The 22,018-nt window shown below is 46.1% G+C and overlaps 1 protein-coding gene across 2 annotated transcripts in view; it reads left to right on the top strand.

Annotated features, from left to right (window-relative positions):
- Positions 1-16,544: 16,544 nt before the first annotated feature.
- Positions 16,545-22,018, top strand: part of KHDRBS3 (KH RNA binding domain containing, signal transduction associated 3) — a 201,304-nt gene continuing 195,830 nt past the window's right edge. For both annotated transcript variants that reach the window (XR_004059337.1, XM_010364506.2), the window contains exon 1: positions 16,545-17,108. Coding sequence is in view for 1 of the 2 variants with exons in the window: in XM_010364506.2 (XP_010362808.1) it covers positions 17,021-17,108 (88 nt within the window). In the remaining variant the exon portion in view is untranslated. The remainder of the gene's footprint in view (positions 17,109-22,018) is intronic.

Raw genomic sequence — 22,018 nt, 5'->3', positions numbered from 1 at the left:
GTAGGAAGACCTTAGAAATAGCCTTATTCCATATTCCATCGTTTTGAAGATGAACCAATTAAGCAAGAGAGGCCTGTGACAATGAGTCACAAGGTCTTAGGCCTCCAGTGAGGTAGGTGGAGGACTCACGACAAAGGGTTCTCCCTCTAGCCTGTCCCTTTCCTGAGCATCAGAGTTAAATGGGCCACCCACTGTTCTTCATTCAGAGTATTTATCACCACTTCTCATTTCCATCTTGATGTGTGAGATTATTTGTTTTATCTATGTCTTCCTTACGGAGAAGCACTGGGAGGATTGCATGAAGCCACAGCCATTTCCCTGTTGCTCCTCAGGCCAGGCACATGGTGCTCAATGATTGCTGAAGAGATAATTGAATGAATGACTTGAGACACATTCTGATCATAGTAGAGGCAGAGATGATAACCTGAATTTTCTGAATACCAGTTATGGGAGGAAGAAAAATAACAGCTTTTTGGCTCACATAGATTTCACTTTTATTCAAATGGACATTTTTTTTTTTTTTTACATAATTGGTTTTCTAGATCTGACATATAACAAACTATTAAGTAATTTCACATTCTCTTTCACACTTGGAGTTGAAAAAGCTCTGAAACTTGATCCTTCTCATGAGTACAGGAAAGTATACCATGTATTTAAAGCCCTCCCCACCTCCACCACCTTAAAAATTCTCCAGATAATAGCTGTAGGCATTTTTTTTCTAAATGCTAAAACTGATTATTCATAACTAGTTTTTCTTTTCTTTTGTATTTTAAACTACCACAGCTCAGAACAAATCAGCCCAGTAAGAATTTGTTGGACATGAAATGCAGGCAGATGGCTTAAGTCACTTATATTAAAATGTATTTTTTGAACCTATTAATGGAAATACTTGCCACAAATTCAATGCTACAACAGTGATGAGTCATTTGTTCATCTGTTCAGCTAACAGTTACTGAGAGCATCTGGGCTCTGGCCTCCAGGAAAGGACAGCCCAGTAAAGGCGATGGCTGAGTGAGCAGCAGGCGGCCATGCCATGAGGAAGCCCAAAGCTCTGGCAGCCCAGTGGAGGGGCACTGCCTCCAGGAAGGGCATGGCAACAAGATGAGGAACAAGTACAAGTGTGAGGGAGCCACAGGAGGAAGGAGGGGAGTGTGGTGTCTCTTGGGGGACAGGAAAAATGATCCTTTAGAAAGGAGAACAACGGCAGAAAAATGTAGCTATCCCAGACCCTGGAATACAAGCATGAAGCAGACAAGCTATAAATGAGACTATATTAGTCTGTTTTCACGCTGCTGATAAAGACATACCCGAGACTGGGTACTTAATAAAGAAAAAGAGGTTTAATGGACTCACAATTCCACATGACTGGGGAGGCCTCTCAATCACAGTGGAAGGCGAAGGGAGAACAAAGGCACACCTTACAAGGCAGCAGGTGAAGAGAGAGTGAGAGCCAAGAGAAAGGAGAAATCCCTTAGAAGATCATCAGATCTCATGAGACTTATTCATACCACGAGAACAGTATGGGGGAAACTGCCCTCATGATTCAATGATCTCCCACCGGGTCCCTCCCACAACATGTGGGAATTATAGGAGCTACAATTCAAGGTGAGATTTGGGTGGGGACATAGCCAAACCATATCAGTGACTCATAGTCCAGGGGCTAAGAGACAAGTCAACAGACAATTACATTATAATAAGATGAAAGCTTTGTCTGGGGAACTTCAGGGAATTAGCCCATACCTAGGAGGGGCTCCATGGAGTGATGAGGAGAGGGCATGGTCATACATAGACCCTGCTCAAATGAGCAGTTATGTGAACTCAGGAAGTCTTAACGATGGGCCTGGGAATACAGGCTATGAATACATATAGGGGTAATTCTCAGAAGGAAAAGTTTCACCATTTAGTACAATGCCTCATCGACTGAGAAGCTGAAAAAGCTTTGGCCTCAATTTCTTTGTCTGTGAAACAGGAATGATAATATCCTTTGAAAGACGCTACACAAAAATCTAATTTCCAGTACTGCCCCAGCCTGCAGCCCAACCTCAACATTCCTAATGTTTTGGCCTCTTGACATCTTCTCAGCTTTCTTCTCAGAAATATGTCTTAATTCTTGTTTCAGAAAACATGGCTTCTTCAGGAAAAGTACTGTTTTAGCTCAGAGGCTATTCAGACATTACTTCCAGCTGTGAGGAATCAGTGCAATGCACTCGTGCTGGAATCACTGGAATTGTCTCTCCTCCTCTCCCTTGCCTCTCATGCAATGTCATCAGGACTTGACAATTTACCAAGTCCCCAGACCTGTACAATGCACAGAGGGAGATCAAGGAAAAAGAATAAAAGAGGAGGGAAAAAGGAAAAGGACAGAAGGGAAGGGAGGGAGGGAGGCAGGTGCAATTTCAGTCCCTTGAACAGGTAAATCTTTCATAAATTAACAACAAGAGATCTAAGACTAAGAGTGGCTAAGGTCACTTTTTCAGATCACTTCAGATCTCTGTGGCCTGGAGCAATCCAGAACTTTTCTGAAAGAAGTGAAAACTAATCAAGAATAAGACTGAGCACAGTACGTGTAGGAGACTGAGCACATAGGAGAATGCCCTCTCCTGAAGGAGTCCACGCATGGGCCAGGGACACAGGAAACAGGCTGGGACACTCTGGGCAACCAACTGCTCAGGGATGCATGGGCAGCCTCATCACTGAACAAGTTAGCGCAGGCTCAGGTCTCAGAAGAGAACGGAATGGAGAAAAACAGAATCCTCTTTACTGAGATGAGATATTGTGAGAACATTCATGAAAAAGGCCTGGGTTAGAAGAAGTGCTCCACCCACTTGTTAGCTACTGTAATAATTCTGGATTTGACTGGTGAAGCGGGCAGGACCCAGGGTTTGGTGTTAGATCCGCATGGCTCTGAAGCCCCTTGACTTACTGGTTATGTGTGTGGTCTCAGGAGGCAATTGTTAATTTTGGAGAATGCTTAGCATAGAAGAGCAGATGGACAGATAGAGAGCACCCCATGATTTGTTAAATGCCTACTGTGTGAGAGACTTGGTGCTTGGTGACTTATATGAGTTATTTTATTTAAAATCTTCTACATTGTTCTCTCTGTTATTGCTATCCCTCATTTTTATATAATGAACACTGTAGTTTTCATTTTGTAGATGAGGAAACTGAGCCTCAGAGAGGTGACATGACTGGCTGGAGGACACACAGTCGGAGAGCTGCAGAGGTGTTGGAACCAGAGCTGTCTGTCGGGGAGACCCGACTTTGCTCTGCCACATCTCAGACTTGACCCTCGCCCTCTGCTGGCCATCATGGTCAATTCCTTCACATCTTAATGGTTCCCTCGTCAGAGGGCCTTTTCCTCAGCACTCCACCTAATTTTGAGATGTTCCCTGAATCATCTTTATCACTGCACTTGGTCTTTCCCTTTCAGAGAACTTATTACAATCAGCAACTCTACATTCCTTTGTTACCATAATAAAAATATTAAACTAGTATTTATTAAAGATGGATATCATCCTAATATTATTCTAAGCACTTTTCTTGTATTATCTCCTTATATTTCACATCTGTCTTATGAGGCGAGCTCTTAGCAACTGAAATGTTAGTTTATTTCGTTCCATAACAATGCTGTGAAGATGACACTGATATTTTCATTTTTAAGACAATGGACCTGGGACACAAGAGGCTAAGTAACTCCCTCAAGACCATGAAGCTAGTAAGTAGTATGTATGTCCCTCCACTAGATTCTATGCTTTTTGAGGGCAGGAACCCTGTTCCAAAGCCTGAAATAGTAGCAGGCACATCATAGACAGTCAGTAAACACTGGAGTCAATACAGAGATGAGTACCAAGGGAAAAGAACACAAAGGAGTTACGATGCTAGTGATGAGATTTTTTTTAGTGCTCAGAAACAGTTGCTGTATCTCTGACTACACTGATTTATTATACTGATTTACTGAGCTTTGTAAGTGCCCAGATACTGGCTTAGGTGCTACAATCTGGGGAGCAGTGTAGGTTTGTGTACTTGTGTGCATGTGCACATGTACTCATGTATGTGTATCTGTGTGTAAATGCATGCATGCATGTGCATGTATGATAGGCTGATAGGTTAAGGTTGTGAAATATCTGTTGACTCTTAGGTCAAACATTTTGAAGTTCTGACAGAGGGACCAGAACTTGAAACTATATAAGCCTATGCTGCCCCCCAGGAGAGAGACCAGCCAAGGAAGACACTGTTTTCTTGGTGCAAAGAAGAGAGTTAGGCGGTAGAAGGAAATGATGGGAATGGGTTAATAGCCAGAGTCAGAGGAATATTAAATTTTAATGCTATGAGCAGAAGGGAGCCATTCCAGGCTATGAAGCATCCATTCAATTCATTTATGAGACATTCCCCCAAACCCAAAGATCTATGTGGCTAGAGTAATATTAGAAGAAATTGTCAAAGTAGGCAGGACCAAATCACACAGGGCCTTCCTGGCTCAATAAAGAGTTTGGTCTTCATCTAAACCAACAGCACTGGAGACCCTGGGAGGGTTTTAAGTGAAGATGAAATAACCAGACTTGCATTTTTAAAGATCAGTCTTGGTACAGTGTAGATAACAGACAAGAGGGAGGCCAGAGGGCATGAGACCAGTGAGAGGACTGTGGAGAAGAGACAGTAGGGAGAGAGAAGTGCAATGAATCCCAAAATATTTAGGAGGAAAAGCAACAGGAAATGTTGACAGTCACCTTGGGGGTGAAGGGGAGGGAGTGGTATTCAGGTTTCTGGAATAATGGAGAGGCCATTCATTGAGATAGAGAACACTGAAAGAGAATAAGAGTTGGAGACTAGGGGAAGAAGAATAAAAGCTATTTGTAAGAGGATGGACAACTATTTTATGAAAGGTAGAGATACAAAAGCAAAAACAAGACCACAGTAATCCTTTAATCAGGGATTTTGTTTGTTCTAAGGGGTCTAAGGCTAAATGGAGGGGCCTGTTATAAGAGCAAACTTGACATCTTGGAGAAACTATTCAATGACTGACCATGACAGCTCTCCCCACACAGCCTCAGGTTCTTGGCTAATTTTAAAAGTCTGTCTAGAAGCAAATTTTCCAGAATTAGGTGTATCTCTGTGGCCTTTGCTTGAAGTAAATTGTTCTCATGTCATTAAAACTTAACAGCTTCTTCAATAGAAGTGGCATTATTTCTTCGGAACATAACGTTTTATTCCTCCCTATGTTTTAGAAAATTTTTTTCTTTATCTACTTTATACAGTCTGTTTGATTTGATGAGAAGCTTAATTTTATTCAAGGGGATATGAGCTTATAGGCAATCCCAATATTTTTGTAAAGTCGATATTTACCATTGAGGAAACTGAGGCTTAGAAAAGTTGTCACTTGCTAAAGGTTATCACATGACTTGGCATTGAAAAGCTGAGCTCCAAAGTCTGCATTTCCTGGTATGCCTCCGAGGAAGTGGCCCTTTTGTTCAAAGTAGAACAGTAGAGACTTCTTTCTGATTAGCACAGGAAGGAAACACTGCCGCACATTGCTTGGTTAGGAAAACAAACAAACCCTGACGCACGTTTGGCTTCAAACTTGTTGGTGCTTGACTAACTGATGCCTTCTGTGAAATTCAGTCTCCGAAATTAATTTTTTTTAGACTTTCTCCATATTCATAGACGTTCAAAGATGAAAGGTAGAAGGAAAAAACTCCCATTTACTAAGTAACTGCTATATGCCTATAGGAATATTTGACATAGGAATTATTATCCCCATTTTATAGATGAGAAAATGGAGGCTCAAAGAAATGTGGAATAACTTGACCAAGTCATACAAACAAGCCAGTAAAGAGGGAGCAAGAATTTCATTCCAGTTGGCTAATTCTATTATTCCTTGATCAGGAAATATTGGCAAGGCTTTTTTTTGTCTATGAGAGTTTTTAAAAAATCAAATTATTCTCAGGCTATAGAATGCTAACAGTGGATTTGAGTGACTTGTATCAATGTATGGCCTCTTGATTTTGCTGACTTAAGCATTTTCTATCTTCATCCTGGACAGACAAGTACAGCAAGTACAGTTTTTGTTTGATCTCAGCACCCAAGAAAGGACAGTACTCAGACCAGTACTGAACACTAGGGAAATCAATTGGACAAAATTTGTTTACTGAACTGAGATTTCTCTATTCGTTTAATAAATCTTTGTACAGCATTTACTATATGGCTTGCCCTGTTTTGAGCACTTTCAAACATACTAAATTCATCTTCACTGAGGATGAGGTAGGTGCCATTGTAATCCTCTTTGTACAGGTGAGGAAACTGAGGCACAGAGATGTTAGGCAACTAGCTCAAAATCACACCGCTAGAGTGAAGCTGGCTCCTTAGTTAGAATCTTAACTGCTATGCTAGGCAGCCCTATACTTGGACGAAACCCAGTTATCTCTTGGGCAGAGGCGTCGGGGCTGCAGCTCTTGTGCTTTCCTTCGTCTGAGGACTGTGCGCCACCATCCATGGGCCCTACTGTATCCTTTGTTCCTGCTCCGATGTCCCAAACACTTGCTTGTCTTGGATCTCACAGGGCAAAGGAAGAAGTTCTCTCACAGTTCAACAGGGCGCTGTCCATGTGCTCAGTGCTGATCAGGCTTCACATTTCCCTTGAAGGAAAGAGGGAGTTCAACTGCATGCAGCTCGGTGCTTTACATATAATCGGGGACATTGAGTGTTGGCCAGTGCCACACACTGTCCCAATTACTTGTTATGTCATTGAACATTTAATTCTCACAATCATGTTACATGGTGAGGACAATTTCTCTTTGTTTTGTGGATAAGGAAACTGAAATATAAAAGATTAAGTAATTAGCCCAAGGACACAGAGCCTAAAAATGGCAGAGCTGGGATTTGAACCCACAAATGCTACCTTGAGAACATGAGCTCCTAGCCATTGTGTCTACAGCTTCCACAGGGTTTCAGAGGCATAGAAAACACATCACTTTAATGTTCACAACTACCTAGCGAGGTGACCACTTTTCCTCCTGTAATACTGATTAGAGAGCTTGGTTCAGAGTGGCCTGTTAACTTGTCTTAGCTCACATGATGAGTTAATGAGAGAGGCATGGAGTGAAATTCCGGGACAGCCCAGAACCTGTGCTCTGTGGCACCAGGATGCCTCTCTGTCTCTGGCTCCTCAACCAGAAGCCACGTGTATGCATAACCTGAAAGAGGATATCAAACACTGCAGGGAGAAAACATAATTAACCAGAATAGAAATCCAGTAAGCCAGTGCCAGATATTTAAGGTAAAATTATTTACTACAGCACATTGCAAAGGGGTTTGGTCTTCTTTGCCTTCTCTAGATCTACTCTCTACCTTTTTCAACTTCAGTCTCTACCCTGAGAGGTTTACCTTTATGGAATACATCAGTTGGGCTCCCTGATCCCTGACTTCAGTTCCAACTCAGCCAGTGGGAGGCATTCGCAGGAGATCAGAGAGTGGAAGAGTGAAGTCAGGGTGTTTATTGCCTTGGCTCCTTCCTGGATCTGCCCCTGTTCAACAGGGCTAGTGTCTTCCATATTCAGCTACAGTTCCTGCTGGAGGCCTGCTCCCACCTCCACAGCTCTCTCAGGTTCTGACATCTGCTCTTTCCTGGCCTCTTCAGGCACAGGATGAGAAGGTCTCCCACTGGCGGCCTAGACGGCCAAACTCTTTCCTTTGTATCTCTTTGCCCTACCCCCACCTTATAAATAGCTGTTTATGAAACTCTCTTTAATGACTCCTTTTGAGTGCACCATTTCCTTCCTGCCAAGATTCTGACCAATATATGAAATAATAGGATACAGGAAAGAAAACACAAAACTCCCTGTAGCATGATAAGAAAAAACTCAGAGGCCAGGCACAGTGGCTCACATCTGTAATCCCAGCACTTTGGGAGGCCGAGGCAGGCGGATCACGAGGTCAAGAGATTGAGACCATCCTGGCCAACAGGGTGAAATCCCATCTCTACTAAAAATACAAAAATTAGCTCAGTGTGGTGGTGGGTGCCTGTAGTCCCAGCAACTGGGGAGGCTGGGGCAGGAGAATCACTTGAACCCAGGAGGTGGAGGTTGTAGTGAGCCGAGATCACACCACTGCACTCCAGCCTGGTGACTGAGTGAGATGCTGTCTCAAAACAAACAAACAAACAAACAAACAAACAAAAGAAACACCTTAGAGAAGTGTTTTTGGAAACTATGTGCTGGGGGAAACTAAGCATTTTGCGTGCATTCGTTCATCTCACCCTCACAACTGGCCTATGAAATGGTCATAATATTGATCCCGCTGTGAGGCTTAGGTTTTCAGTAACTCTCCAAGAGGAAACAAGACAATATCTAGGTGATACTGAGGTTCACAGTGCATCTGTTCCTGCTCAACAATGAGCAGAGGCATAGTGGGGAGACGAGAGCACAGGAAGTCAGCACCTCAAGAAAGACCTCCAAGCTACAGCTGAGCGCATGGAAACATCTTTGGTGTCTGTAAGAAAGAAAGGGCCACAACACGGGGTGCACACCTGCCTTCCATCTAGTCTCCCTCCTGGTTGCTTACAGCTAGTCCCCATCCAGCACTAACTTGAGCCACAGCTTCTCCCTCAGCACCACAAAGGAGGGATTTCTTGCTCACGCCACACCTTGTTCTGCCTAGAAGACTCTACTTCTTCCTAGTATCCAGAGTCCACTCAGAAAGGCAGTCCAGTCCTCCTGCCCTCCCTTTCCTGTCTGTTCTGATTCCCTGGATCATACCTGGCTGAATTGTAAGATGCGATGCAGGAAAGGGAGTTTTGTTTCCTTCAACCGGCAAAAAATGCACAACCCTACTGTTTTATTTCTTTAAAGATTGTGAGTGCCTCCTCCAGATCATCTGAGAGTTTGATGGTAGTTGTGTAGTAATAGAGCCAGGAGTTGAAGTGGTCATGATAATTGCAGATGCCACCTCTGATAGAGGCTGTCAGTTGCTTCCTAAACATCAATCATCCTCTATTCCTTACTGAGGAACGCTGCTTTTGTTGGAAGATGTGATGTGCCCAGGGAAAACATGATGGTTACCAGTTCTGCCCCTTGCAAATAAGGGTGTTCATGTGTGATGCAGTTTGGTTAATGATACTTAAGCAAAAGCCATTTGGTGAGGCTTCCAACAAAGCGTCCTATCAGCTGCACAGACTCAACAGGTGCTGAGAATTTTCCCGTTAGCTCTCTCCCTTTTCCTTACTCCTGCCTGGAATCAGGTCATGATGCCCAGGGTGGAATGAACACAGCCCATTTTGGTCCCCTAAGGTTGATGAAGCAGAAAGATCGCAGGGGCGTGGCACACTTAGGACATCTTGTAGCTGCTGCCCCAGGCCTGGGCAGCCTACTCTGGGACTTCATGGGGAGGAGGGTAAGACAAGGGTGAGCCTACTTGGTTAAGTACTTACAGCTGGGGTTTCTAAGCCACATCCCAGAATATCTTCTTCTGACTCTGTACTGGCCAGTCCCACAGCCACCAGCCACATGTGGCTAACAAGCATTTGGATTGGGGCTGTCACTAGTGAATAACTGGTTTTCATGTTATTTTAATTAATTAAAGTTAAATTTTAAAATGGAAGCAGTGGAAGAATTTTTTTTTTTTCATTAAACACAATTTTATAGTTTGGATAGAACCTTAGGTGTTGAAAATTTTACATTGGATTGACATGTACTGTAGGTGCAAACTACACATCAGATTTCAAAGACTTAGTCAAAATAAGAATGTAAAACATCATTAATATTTTAAAATTATTGATCACATATTGAAACAGCATTCTGGATATATTGGATTAGATAACTTTATTGAAACTAACTTCATCTGTTTTTCACATTGCCAACTGGCTTCTAGAAAATTTAACTTTACATGTGTGGCTCACATTATTTTTGGACAGTGCTGCTCTACTGATATTGTACCCATTCTGTGCCCCTGGAGTGTCAGGCTCTGTGATGAACATGTTAAACACATTCAGCTCATGGAGGTCCTAAAGTAACTGTTTGCACGGGAGGGGGTAATACTGCCTTCATTTCCCAAGTGCAGAAAGAGAGGCCCAAAGAGGCTGCCTTGCCTCAAAGCTCCCAGATCATTAAGGGCAGGCTCACAGCGGTGTCAGACTCCTTAACTTGTGGGCTCAACCACCATACGCTCAAGGGTAACTTACTCTTGAACTGTGCCCAGATCATGATAATTTCTACATCTAAGTTGCTGCTGCTTGCAGACCAACAAGTATGGCTACAAAGACTGAGAGAGAATTTGCTCTCAGGATAAGATTTGCCAGAGGAAGCTGGAGCGTTCCACATGCCAGCTGTCATCAGAGGCATGATAAAGTCGATCGAGGTTGCCCAGGTATAACCAGTAGCCCCCATCTCTCCAACAAGCAATAGATTTTGAGGCATTCTGTGTCACCTTGGTATAAATCCAGACATGGTGGTGATGAGGGCTGATATTAGTGGGAAGGCTAGTGCTACGCTAGAGAGATGCCAAAGAATGAAACTCACAGACCTGTTCAGCAAGTCTGCAGTTGAGTCACCAACAAAAGTCAACTTTCATTTTGAGAAAAAATGTTTCTCTTGTAATTCAATCATCTAACTTAAGTCCACAATCTCAGCTTTATGTCCATTCTTCTTCCACAGCCCATTTGTAAGTTTGTTTCTTCCTTTCTTAAGAAAAACACAAGCCCAAGCTGGCATTTTTATGAGACCTGGATGTCTTCACATTTGCAGTGGACACTAAACACTTTATCACCCCCTCGGTAGCTGTTCAGACACTAAGGCTAACTTGCCACTGACGGAAATATTTTGTTTCTGATTATTTTGCCAAACTGAGGTATGTGCGGTTTTGCTGTAAAACATTCTACTAATGTGGACAGAATTGTTTTGTGTGTATCTCTATGCATCCTGACAAGAAATAGTGGGCTAGGAGATGGACACAGATATTTTTACTACTGTGGCAATAATGTTTTACATTTCGACAGCGCTTTCCAAATCACAGCATCTTCCAAAGCACTAGAAGTGGTGATAACTTGATGCATTGTTGAAATACAGCAAGTACTTTGGCACTCCAGCATCACTCATAACCTTTTAGACCAGGAAGCAAAGGATGGAGGGTTTCTGCTGCATTGAGAAAAATAATAAAACACATTTCTGTGATGGTTATGTCCAAGAGCTTAGAGCACTTTTCAAGGTTTTCTCTGCAAATCTTTATTGTTCTCATCAGACCTCAATAAAATAGGAAAGAACAACTTCTATTAGCTACCCTTTACAAGCTCAGAAATAGCGACAGAGAAAGCTTTGGATTCTGAAAAGATTACCCAGTCAGGCAGTGATGGGGTCAGATATGGACCCTGTCACCACCTGCCTGTGTACAGGATGGCCAGCTGACCCTGGACACACCAATTCGTGTTATTTTCCATTATTACTTTCTGTAGTTATATTTGAAACAGAGAAAGACTTCACATTGAGAAACATCCCTCCTTTAAGCTTGTCTTACTGTTTTCTCTCTGTCCTCCTATACATCTTTCTTTAATCTTCCTTTTGTTCTCCTGCCTTCTTTTTCTCCATCACACTTTTCTTTCTCCCCCACCTTTTCTTTGTCTTTTTCCTTTTTCACTGTCTTCCACATAAGATCATCTTTCACCATCCTCCTTCCTATCTGGGGTTTCCTTCTCAAACCCAAGTGGCTATCAACCCCAACGCAAACTTTGTAGGGCATGTGTTTCCACATGTGGCCACTAGGGGGTGTGTGCACAATATCTGTGTGTGTGGTTTATTTTCATTTTTTAAAAAATTGTTTTAAGCTACAGAAAGACAGCCAGGATGGCTCGATTCTCTTGGCAAAGAAGAGAGCTGGCGAGAGAAACTGAAGTTTCCATCCACCAAATACTGAGAGGAGGGTATAGATTTGCAGGGCAGATGGATATAGACAGAAAAACAGGTGTCTTCAGGTATGTGAGTGACTGGGATTGAAGGTCTGATTCTACCCATCCTCACATTGGGTGGAGTGTGTGTGTGTGTGTGTGTGTGTGTACCCATGCAAGCATGTGTCCAGTTCTCCACTTACTACCTCTGGGTCACTTAAACCTTCTGAGTAACAGTTTCCTCATCTCTAAAAAGTGGTGGCTTGTGACTATCTGAATGCAGGAGGATTTTGGAGCTTGTTTGAGTAAAATACAAGAGAGCCACTCACAGACCAACTAGTCCTTGGTGAAGGCACTCCAGATCCACACTGGGCTTTGAACTGTGTGAAGCCTCCAAACTTTGAAGAGTTGCTTTGTGTCCTCCCCAACTTGTGTCAAGGCTTTTCAGCCACAGCTACAAAGTTTGAAAAAGTATTTCCTGCTGTAACTGACTGGAGTCAGGGTTCAGAGTGAACACTTTTGGTGTCTTTCTCCCTGATACATAAATGACTGATTTCTAGGTAAGGATGTGCCATCTTTTGGTGCCTGTCTTACATGACAAATGCATTGGCCTCAGATGGCTGGGTAGCAGTGCTGTTCCGGGACGGCATTTTAGGAGACACGGATCCAGAATGAGTGCTGAGTGCTTGCTGTGAACTGGCCTCTGGACCAGGCACTGGGGCTGGGCAGCTGAGCAGGCTCTGAGGACAGTGTGAAGGCAAAGGGGTCCACAGATGACCAGGACCAGATGTGTCAAGTGTGAACAGGAGCACAAACAATGCTACTGGGGCGGAGAGGATGGAGAGTGGAAAAGCTTTAAAATGCATGTGGTGCCTATGTGAGCTTAATCCTTCAGTTTCAAGCTCAAAATGATCTTGTGAGGAAGACAGTAAGCAGGGCAGCTGGGGCCAAGCTGAGGTCTCTCTGGCCTTTGGTGCAGTTGGATTAGGACTTCACAGTGTGGCATTGCAGAGGTTTGGAGTAACTGGGATAGGATTCACCTTTCTTAAACAAAAGGAAGAGGAAGCTTGTAGTGTGAGCAGCTGTCCTGTGCAAATATGAAAACTTCCTCATGGACACACTCCCTACATTTTGTGTCTCCTCTAACGACACTGAGTTGCTGCAGCTGTCTGACTTACTGCAGTTAGTGTCATAAAGGCCAGGGACTTGTCTGTCTCTCCCCAGGAGTCAGTAAGTGGGGGAAGAGGAGGCAGGTGTGGATTCTGGCAGACAGTGCCATGGTGGTGGGCTGGGGCCACGGGGACTTGCTGTGTTTTCTGAGATGGCCCAGTGTCACTGGGTGGGGTGGGTTTGGGAAGTACCCTTTTGTCTCTGGGGCTGAGAGGCTAGTCCCAGACCTGGACGTGAGAAGAAAGAGCAGCCACAGTTCCTCACTGCAGTGCGGGGCTTCCAGTCCAGACCTGAGCGTCTGGTCAGTCTAATCACAGACTCTGCAGATGGAGTACGCAGCCCCAGTGCCCTGGCCTTAAGGGCCTTTGGAGAAGTCTGTTCTGTCCATAGCTATGTCCCCGGTACCCAGAGCAGTCTCTGCCCATAGTATGTGTTCAGTGAGTACTGGTGTATTCTAGAGAGACCTGAGTGTGAGTACCACCTGCAGCTGCTTGTGGGAAAATCACCACCTTTCCCAAGACCTGATTTCTCCTTTTCAAAAGGGTCAGAGGGTTAGTGCCTGCAGGGCGGTGATCTCATGAAGATCAGTAGAGTGTGCAGCACAGCATGGAGGTGCCCCACAGCCAACAGCTCAGCCAGGTTGGTGGGTGGGGACAATTTCCTGAGCATCTCACAGAGACATTCATCTCCCTCCTCCCTGGAGGACCCCGCATGGGCACTCACAGCGTTTGGCACCTGCCCTCTTGGAAGCTTCTCGGAGAAGGAGGGTCTGGAGCAGAAGATTCAGTGTCCTTGCTGTCAGTTTCCCAGGGCATAGCCCTCCTCCACAGCTGCTGGCAGACTGACTCTGCCAGCTCAGATCAGGGAGGGATGAAGAGCCAGTCGGGAGTGTCCCAGATTGCTACCTGGGAAGGCAGAACCAGGAAGGGAGAGAAAGAAGGGTCAGAGAGTCAGGTGGGCCTGGGATCCCCGCTGACAGCTGTGGAGCCTTAAGCAAGGTGGTATTAAACTGCCCCAGGCCTCAGTTTCCTTCTTTTTAAGTGGTGATAAATAGAATTTTCCTTACAGGGGGTTGAGAGAACCATAGTGAATCCGAAGTCGTAAACACAGGGCTGGCACTTAATAAAAACAGTGACTCCTCAAGGTCTGGACTGTCACTGGGGCAGATGGTCTGAATGGAAGACGCAGAGGGAGAAGAGCTGTTGAGAAGAGAGAGTCTAAGTGTTCCGATGAAGCCACTGGACATCCAGGCCCCATTCTCCTCTTCTAGCCTCATCCCAGACATTCTCTGTCCCCTTTTGCCCATTTACAAGCAGCTGTCAGGGAACCCCACCATAGAATGTAAGTCCTGTGACACAGGAATATAAGCCAGAGGTGTATGCTTCCCTTCAGTTGTAAAAGCAAAAGACATTGTCCTATGAGTCCCTCCTGTTGTCCCGCAGGACTGCTGGCATAACCCTGGTTTTGGGGGTGTGGACTGGGAAGCTCAGGTTTCAAGTTAATTAACCAAGCGGCATAGTGAGGCAGGTAGCAGCCAGGATGCAGCCATCCACACTCCTGCCCTTCTGGGTGAGGGTGGTTTGGGAAGTGCCCATTTTGTCTCTGGGGCTGAGAGGCCAGTCACAGATCTGGAATTGAGAAGAGCAGCCATAAGCAGCCTACAAGTCTGACGCTGGGACCAGGTCAGAAACAGAGGTGCGATGGTCACAGGTCCTTCACTCAGTTGGCCAGGCTGGGGCGAAGCACCATGTCCAGCAGCGAGGAGTCCACAGATGGCTGTTTGCCCAGCGTCCCTGGAGTTACAGTTGAAGCGAAGGCAAGGGAGGCTCAGAAGGCCCAGAGGATAGCCCTGCAGCAGGGAAAAACCCAAAGCAAAGATCAGCTCAGCATTTCCGATATGCGGGATGCTGTTTTGGGGATTTCATTATGAGTTAACATATTTATTCTCATGAACTTCTTATGAAATAGGTTCTGTTGTCATCTCCACTTGATGGATGAGGACCCTGAGGTGAAGAAACTTGCCCAAGGTCACAGCTAGTGAGCAGCACAGCCATGATTCCAAATCCAGGCTGTTGAACTCCAGAGGCCTTACTTCTGACTGTGTCATTTTTCTGCTTCTTGCAAGTTGAGACTAAAGAGAGACATGAGGAAGACTCTTACTGGGGACTCTGAAAAGGCACCTTACCTGGGGAGGGGAGGAGTGGGGGCTTGAGAGTGAGGGCAATTGAGTACTGGGGGCTGGGACTTAGAGCTTCCAAGATTTCTACCACCTCCCACTCCCTTAGAGGTTTGTAAAGCTGCCTCCATTTGCATTGGGAGGGCGGGGGCTGCCTGGGGGACTGTGGGAATTGTCCTCAGGCCATTGGCTGAGCGTGGCATGCCACTGACTTACTCCTCCAAGAGACATTCCAGTATCCTCCATCCCTGCCCCCTGTATGACACGCTGGGGACGTTCCCCCTCAAAAACAAAACTCAAGCTCTGCCCCTGATGTTCATGGTCTACTGAAAACAGAATTACAGCTGACTGTGAATGACCTCTGACCGAACTGGGGGGACACAGAGAAGTGACTTGCTTTGCCAGGGAGGTCCTGATAGGCTGTCCAGGGAAGGTGACATTGAGGCTAGGACTTGAGCTGGGTGCTTGAAGGCAGGAAAAACGTCAGGGCAAGGACTGAAGCCCTTGGCCTCCCTGGGGGACGGTTATTCCACGTGCCTCGGGAAATATGAAATGGCCCTGGGAGCGCATTTGCTGGGGGTTGGGGGTGGGCGGAAGGGGACAGAGGGCATTGCCACCGACAGGCGGGGCGTCCCAGGGCCTCTCCCCGGGAGCGGATGAGCTCAGACGCGGCTCACTCAGCTGTGTCCAGGCACAGCCGGTTTATGACCTAAGAGAATGACAACCCAGGAGCAAGTCCGGATGACAAAGACGCCCAGAAGGACACGCGCTTTTATGTAACAGACCTCTGAGCTAGAGGATCGCAGGAGGTTGGCGCTCTGAGCCCAGGCGAGGAGAAAGTACGGCGCCCCTGCCTTACTCTCTTGTAAATACGAGGGGACAGCAACGCGACATAACTTAAAGAAGTCCACGGAGCTTTAGAGAGCAGGACGGTACCCCTGTTTTTCCCCAGAGCGCGGCTGGGGCGAACTGGGGCGCCCTTCCCAGCTCCAGCTCGACCCTTGTCCCCTCTTCCCAGGATCACTCGTGGGTGACCTTGGGCGAGCCACTTGACCTCTCTGAGCCCCAGTTTCCCAGTCCGTGCATCTGGAAGGCTGTAAGAGGGTCGTGGGGCTCCCCACTCGACCCTCAGGGCCAAAGGTGGGCGCCAGGCATGCGGGAGGGGACCTTGGACGCACCCCTTCTCGCAAACTCCCGGTTAGTCCCGACGGGCGCGCAGCCGAGAGCGGCCTCAGGAGGCGGTGCGCGGTGGGGCGGTGGGCGCCAGTGCGCAGGCGCGGGGCGGGGCGGCGGGCGTGGGGCGGGGCCGGGCGGGGCGGGGCCGGGCGGGGCCGGGCGGGGCGGATCCGGCGGCAGGCGCTGGGCGCTTGGCGCGGCGGCTCAGAGTGCGCGGGGAGGCGCGCGGCGTGCAGGTCGCAGCTGTGGCTCGGACGCCGGCAGGTGCTGGCGGGACTGGCGGGGATCGCCGTGGACTGCCTCAGGGGCGCCGAGCGCGCCGCCCGCCCGACCCTAGTGTCCGCCTAACCGCGCAGCCTGCGCCCGCTCCTCCTCGCCCCGCGCCCGGAGCGCGGGGGCCGCCGGCGCTGGGCACTCGGCGGCCACCGAGGATCTGGGCTCAGCAGCCAGTTCCCGCCCCCGTGCCGCCGCCGCCGCCGCCGCCTCCTCCCAGCCGACTGCCCGGCTTGGCCGCAGCCGCCGCGTCTGGCCCCCGGGTCCGCGCCGCTGGGGGCGCAGGCGGAGTCGGGGGTTGCCTGGCGCCGCCGCCCGTGCGCCTGGAGTCCACGTCCCGGGCCCGGCGGCCGGCGAGCATGGAGGAGAAGTACCTACCCGAGCTGATGGCGGAGAAGGACTCCCTGGACCCCTCCTTCACGCACGCCCTGCGCCTGGTGAACCAAGGTGAGGCGCCGGCCGTTAACTGCCTGCAGGCGGCGGTTGGGGGCCGGGTGGAAACGCGGGGGCCCGGGGGGCGCCTCCGTGCGCTCTGTTGTCAGCGGACGCGGCGGAGACGGAGGCCCGGATGGCCCCCGGGGGCCTTTGCATGGGGACCTGGGAGGCTGTGGGAAACCTAGGGGAAGACCCCGATGTGAATTTTGGGGACTTGGAAAGGAAGGAGAAGGCTGGGGCGCATGGGTGAGACTTGAAGGAAATCTTTGAGGACTCGGAGACACCCAGGGGAAACTTCTGGGTGGGCGACAGCGACCATCTCGGGGCTTTGTTGGGGACGAGGTTGAATTATCTCATAGGAGGGGAGCGTGTTAAACTCGGGGAAGTAGGGTGTTTGGATTGTCTAAGGTACTGGAGAAAAAGCCGGAGGAAAACGGAAGGACTTGAGGGACTCAAATGCAGAAGAGGGGAAGAGAACAGGTGCTTGGATTGTTAGCGAAGTTTGGGGACCTTGGAAGAGGGCTGGGGTCAGACCCCAGCACCTGAGAGGAGAGGAGCTCCGTGGTCCCAGGGGAGGAGTCCAGTTCACCCTTCCAGCCCTTTGTCTCTCCTGTGTCCAGGCTCCAGCAGCCCTGGCGGGGCAGTCAGCCCTCCCCGGGGGTGGGCAGCCCATGCCAAGCCTTGCAGGCTGGCCCTTGGAAAAGTCAGTAGGAGAGAGGAGGCCGGCAAAAGAGCACCCTTCTGGGGGACGTTGGGTTGGGTGGCCCTCATTGTTGGCTGTCTTGAGGTTTGGAACAGTGGTGAAGGGAGTCCTTGCCGTTTTCACACCACTCCAGCCAGCTCAGGGTGTGAAAGGTCCTGGGAAGTACTGCTGGACAGGGATACAGGGGTATCTGGAGGCACGCCTACCTGGGACCTTGTTTCCCTGGCTTTCTCCTCCTGTGGCTTCCTGAATCATCTGCCGGGATGCACGGTAAATTAAGCCTTCCTTCCCGGGAGCAGTCTCCTGCTTTTCCTGGAATATGTGTTTCAGATGAAGATGGGTGTGGGGGCCATTGGTCTGTCTTTTCTCTGGGAAATGGCAGCAACATGATCTGGTCAGATCTGTTACCTTTTGCAGGAATTACTGTGCACTGACAGTCGGTGGTTCCCTAGATGAATCGGATCTGCTGCTCTCAGTGCTCGCCCTGGCTCTTTTATTGTTGGAAGTGAAAGATGAGGCAGACATATTCTATTTGTATATAGATACCTAAGATACCTATATTTTAAAACAGTGGCCTCCACTATTTGCCTGTTTCAGCCAGTTCTTCAGAGTAGGGTGTGTGTGTGGTCGACGGATGGTGGTGGAGAGACTCTTACTGTCTCCAAGAATTTAAGAATATTTGAATTGTTGAACAGAAATAGGCTTATGGAGCTCCCCCATTTTATTTTAATTGCAGGCTTATTTTTATTTCTTTAATAAAATGGGCTTGTGAGAAAGTAATGGGCATGCATTACTAAATAAAAGAAAAGAATTTCCTAAGTTTGATTTCTGTGCCCTCTGAACAGTTCTGCAGTTGAGTTTGTACTCCTTGCGCCTGATGATTTACATGTATCTTTTATTGCCTGCGGGGCTGTCGTCTCTGTGAAAGAAATTTCTTTGTACATTGCATGAGATCCGTGGAATTGGAAATATTCTGGACTGTGGACTCAAGTGCATTTTTCCTAATAGAGAGGCCGAATCAAAGTTAGGTTGTACTTAATTAAGGAACAGTTAAACTAAAAGTATAGTGTGTTATCTTATTTTTAAAAGTCAGAATGATTTTCTCTGCCATGTTACCATAGTATTGTGTTGCTAAAACGTCCAAAATTCTTTTGAATTCTGTGTTTTTACTAGTGTTAATGGCTTCCAGTTACTTGGAGCAGATATTTACTGGGGAAATGTTGCCATTTAGTGTTTTTTAGATGTTAAACTTGATAAACTTACTTTTCATAAAAGTAATTCTTGTAAGAAGTATATTTCTCACATGTGAAGGAAGGAGGAGGTGCTGCTCAGAAGCTTGTCTTACGGTTAGATTACTTCAGATTGAAACATTTTTCTCTTAAATCACAGGCTGATACTCAGAATGCAAAGCTTTATCACTTAAAACATTAATTACACTCTTACGTAGCTCCAAAATTACAAGTGTTTTAAATCTGAAGCTACATGATTGTGAGGAAGCTTTGATTTTAAATCCAACCATCTTGTTATGGGCTATATGAAAGCGTTTTTTCTTAATTTCGTTGTATTTGTGTTTGCCTCTAATGCAACTGTGTTTTCAGCGGTTATTCACATTGAAGTTGGTATTTCGGCACTAAATTGTGGAGTGGGCCAGCATAGCGAACCTTAGCGTGCCATGTAATAGATATATTTTATGGTATCTCTAAACTCTAACAAGGCCTTATGTTTGCATAGTATTTTAAAGTTTCGAAGGCGCTAGTTTCATCCTCACACTCGCATTCCGGTTAGGCAGATGTTCATGTTTTCTCTTTTCGGAGAGGGAACTGAGGGTCCCAGCCATCTAAGCTTGTGGGCAACTGAGGTTTAATTTGAACTCTCAGGTCTTCTGTCTCTGACGACATTGTTCTCTCTTATTTTGCCTTCCTAAAATGTTGGAATGAAATACTTCTCACTTGCTAACTTCAAACCCTGCAGAAATCAATATAATTAGTATGATTGTTTCCGACTGACTTAAATGTATAGGAAATAATATATATCCTTTAGGAAGTTTATCCTGATTTTTACAAAAAGTTTCTGTCTGCACTTGCCTTCTTTGCAGAAGCAAACATTTATGGTAGATTTATCTTTCAGGATTTTGATGCTGAGGCCGAGAGGCACTTTTGAATTAAATCCCTCCTGTGACCAGTATATTAGTTTAATAATCAATCCATTATGATAATGAAACAGTTTATAGATGAGGTGTAGTCATTCTTTAAAAATTCAATATTCGTGAAGATTGATCGATTTCCTAACTGAATTACCCTTTTTCTTTCCTGAGCTAGGATGACAATAAGAGATATACTCCTGTCTGGTATACATTGGCTTTTATATTTTTTCCAGACTTGTGTTTCATGGTGGGCATTGATTGCTGATTTTATTTTCATTTTACAAGGATAATTGGTTCTCCTCCTCCACCTCCTAAATGAATTAGTTTCCCGAATATTTATTTATTTATTTTTTTGAGACGAAGTCTCACTCTGTTACCCAGACTGGAGTGCAGTGATGCGATCTAGGCTCACCGCAACCTCTGCCTCCTGGGTTCACGTGATTCTCCTGCCTCAGCCTCCCGAGCATCTGAGACTACAGGTGCTTGCCACCTTGCCTGGTTAATTTTTGTATTTTTAGTAGAGACAGGGTTTCACTGTGTTGGCCAGGCTGGTCTCGACCTCCTGACCTCATGATCTGCCTGCCTCAGCCTCCCAAAGTGCTGGGATTACAGGTGTGAGCCACCGCTCCTGGCCTCTGAATTTGTTTCTCTAGCAAAATTAGTGGTTAATGTTTATTTGATGTTAAAACTCAGTCAAAGAAAAGGCTTTGGGATCCCACTCCGGACCCCCACTTAGTGCCTGTAGGGTGAGTTGACATTGCGGTTCTTGCCAAGGAGAGGTTAACTGGAGATGAGAGTAGTGTTGCATGTTTTATATTTGCTAGTAGGGGATGTGCTGACTCTTACTAAAGAAACATCTTTAGAAATGTCTTATGCATTATAATTTAGTCCAAGTCTCTGATATTGGTTTGGATGGTTTTCAATACAAGCCAAGTAACCATTAAATAAGATTACATAATGCTGTATTTTTAATTATCTGATACAATGTATGGATTGGTGGCTGGCTCACTGCCAAGTTACATTTAGTTGTCGTTGATTACAAGAGAAAGTGGAGCAGAGGATTCAAGATTAAGGTGGTCCAGATTTGTGTCTAGGTTGATAAAAGTTTTTTGTTGGTATGTCAAAATGTTTTTTATATCAATTTCTCAAATATTACAACTCTTAGCATTACTTAGAATAAATGTGGGGGATAAAAATACATGAAGGAAGGATTATTGCTTTACTTTATATACACCTCTTTGTAATCCACAAAACCCAGTGGCTTAAAACTTGATTTTTGGGGACCCCTTTTGGAAAACATTTCGGAATTGCTTGAATGTCACAGACTTGTAAAGTGAGAGAGTAAGAATGAGAATTGCAGAATTGTATTTAGGTGTGGTGCCTTCGTGCTGTAGTTTGTGATTTTCTGTTTCATCCAAAGGAGGATGTGATTATTTAGTTTTTAGTTTTGTATTGTTTTTCTTTGTGTTACCAGGTTTTGTTTTGTTTTGTAAGAAAATGCAATCCCTCAGTATTAGATATGCCATGTCTTGAGTTTTACACAGTGTATTATGATTAAAAGTGACCCAGTGATTGGGAGGTACAGGGTTTTGGTACTGGACATTTGTAACAGGCTTATAGAGAACCTGCCATGCCGGTTTTCTGTGTTGGGTCCTAGGGGTAGCGAGGAAAAACAGTCTGCACTGGTGAGAAGCTCCTGCTCTCTCTGTGTGCGTTTGAGAATGAGTTTTCAGTTTGTAGATGCCCTCTTTGCTAAGGAACATCCTAGTCCTTCAACCATGCTGAACTATTTAGTGATTGGATGGCTTAGATTTACTATTAATAAATCAGCCTGTGGATATTTTTGAGGCACTCGTTGGTACTGGGTCATGTTTGTAATCTCGATACTAGGAACAGCTCAGAGATGGAGAGGTTATTAGCCCAGGTTTTCAGTTGTAGAAACCGAGATTCTGACAACTAAAGTGACTTGCCCATGGTGACATGCTTCCAGTAATAAAATGTCAGAGTGAAGGATCAAGCTTTGTTCTTTTACAAGTTCGTTGTTCTTTTTACCATGTCCTTCTGACTCTCAGAGGT

This window comes from Rhinopithecus roxellana, chromosome 9, assembly GCF_007565055.1.
Source record: "Rhinopithecus roxellana isolate Shanxi Qingling chromosome 9, ASM756505v1, whole genome shotgun sequence".
Lineage (NCBI taxonomy): Eukaryota > Metazoa > Chordata > Mammalia > Primates > Cercopithecidae > Rhinopithecus > Rhinopithecus roxellana.
The sequence above is the reverse complement of the archived record's forward strand: the minus strand, read 5'-3'. Positions and strand labels throughout refer to the sequence as shown.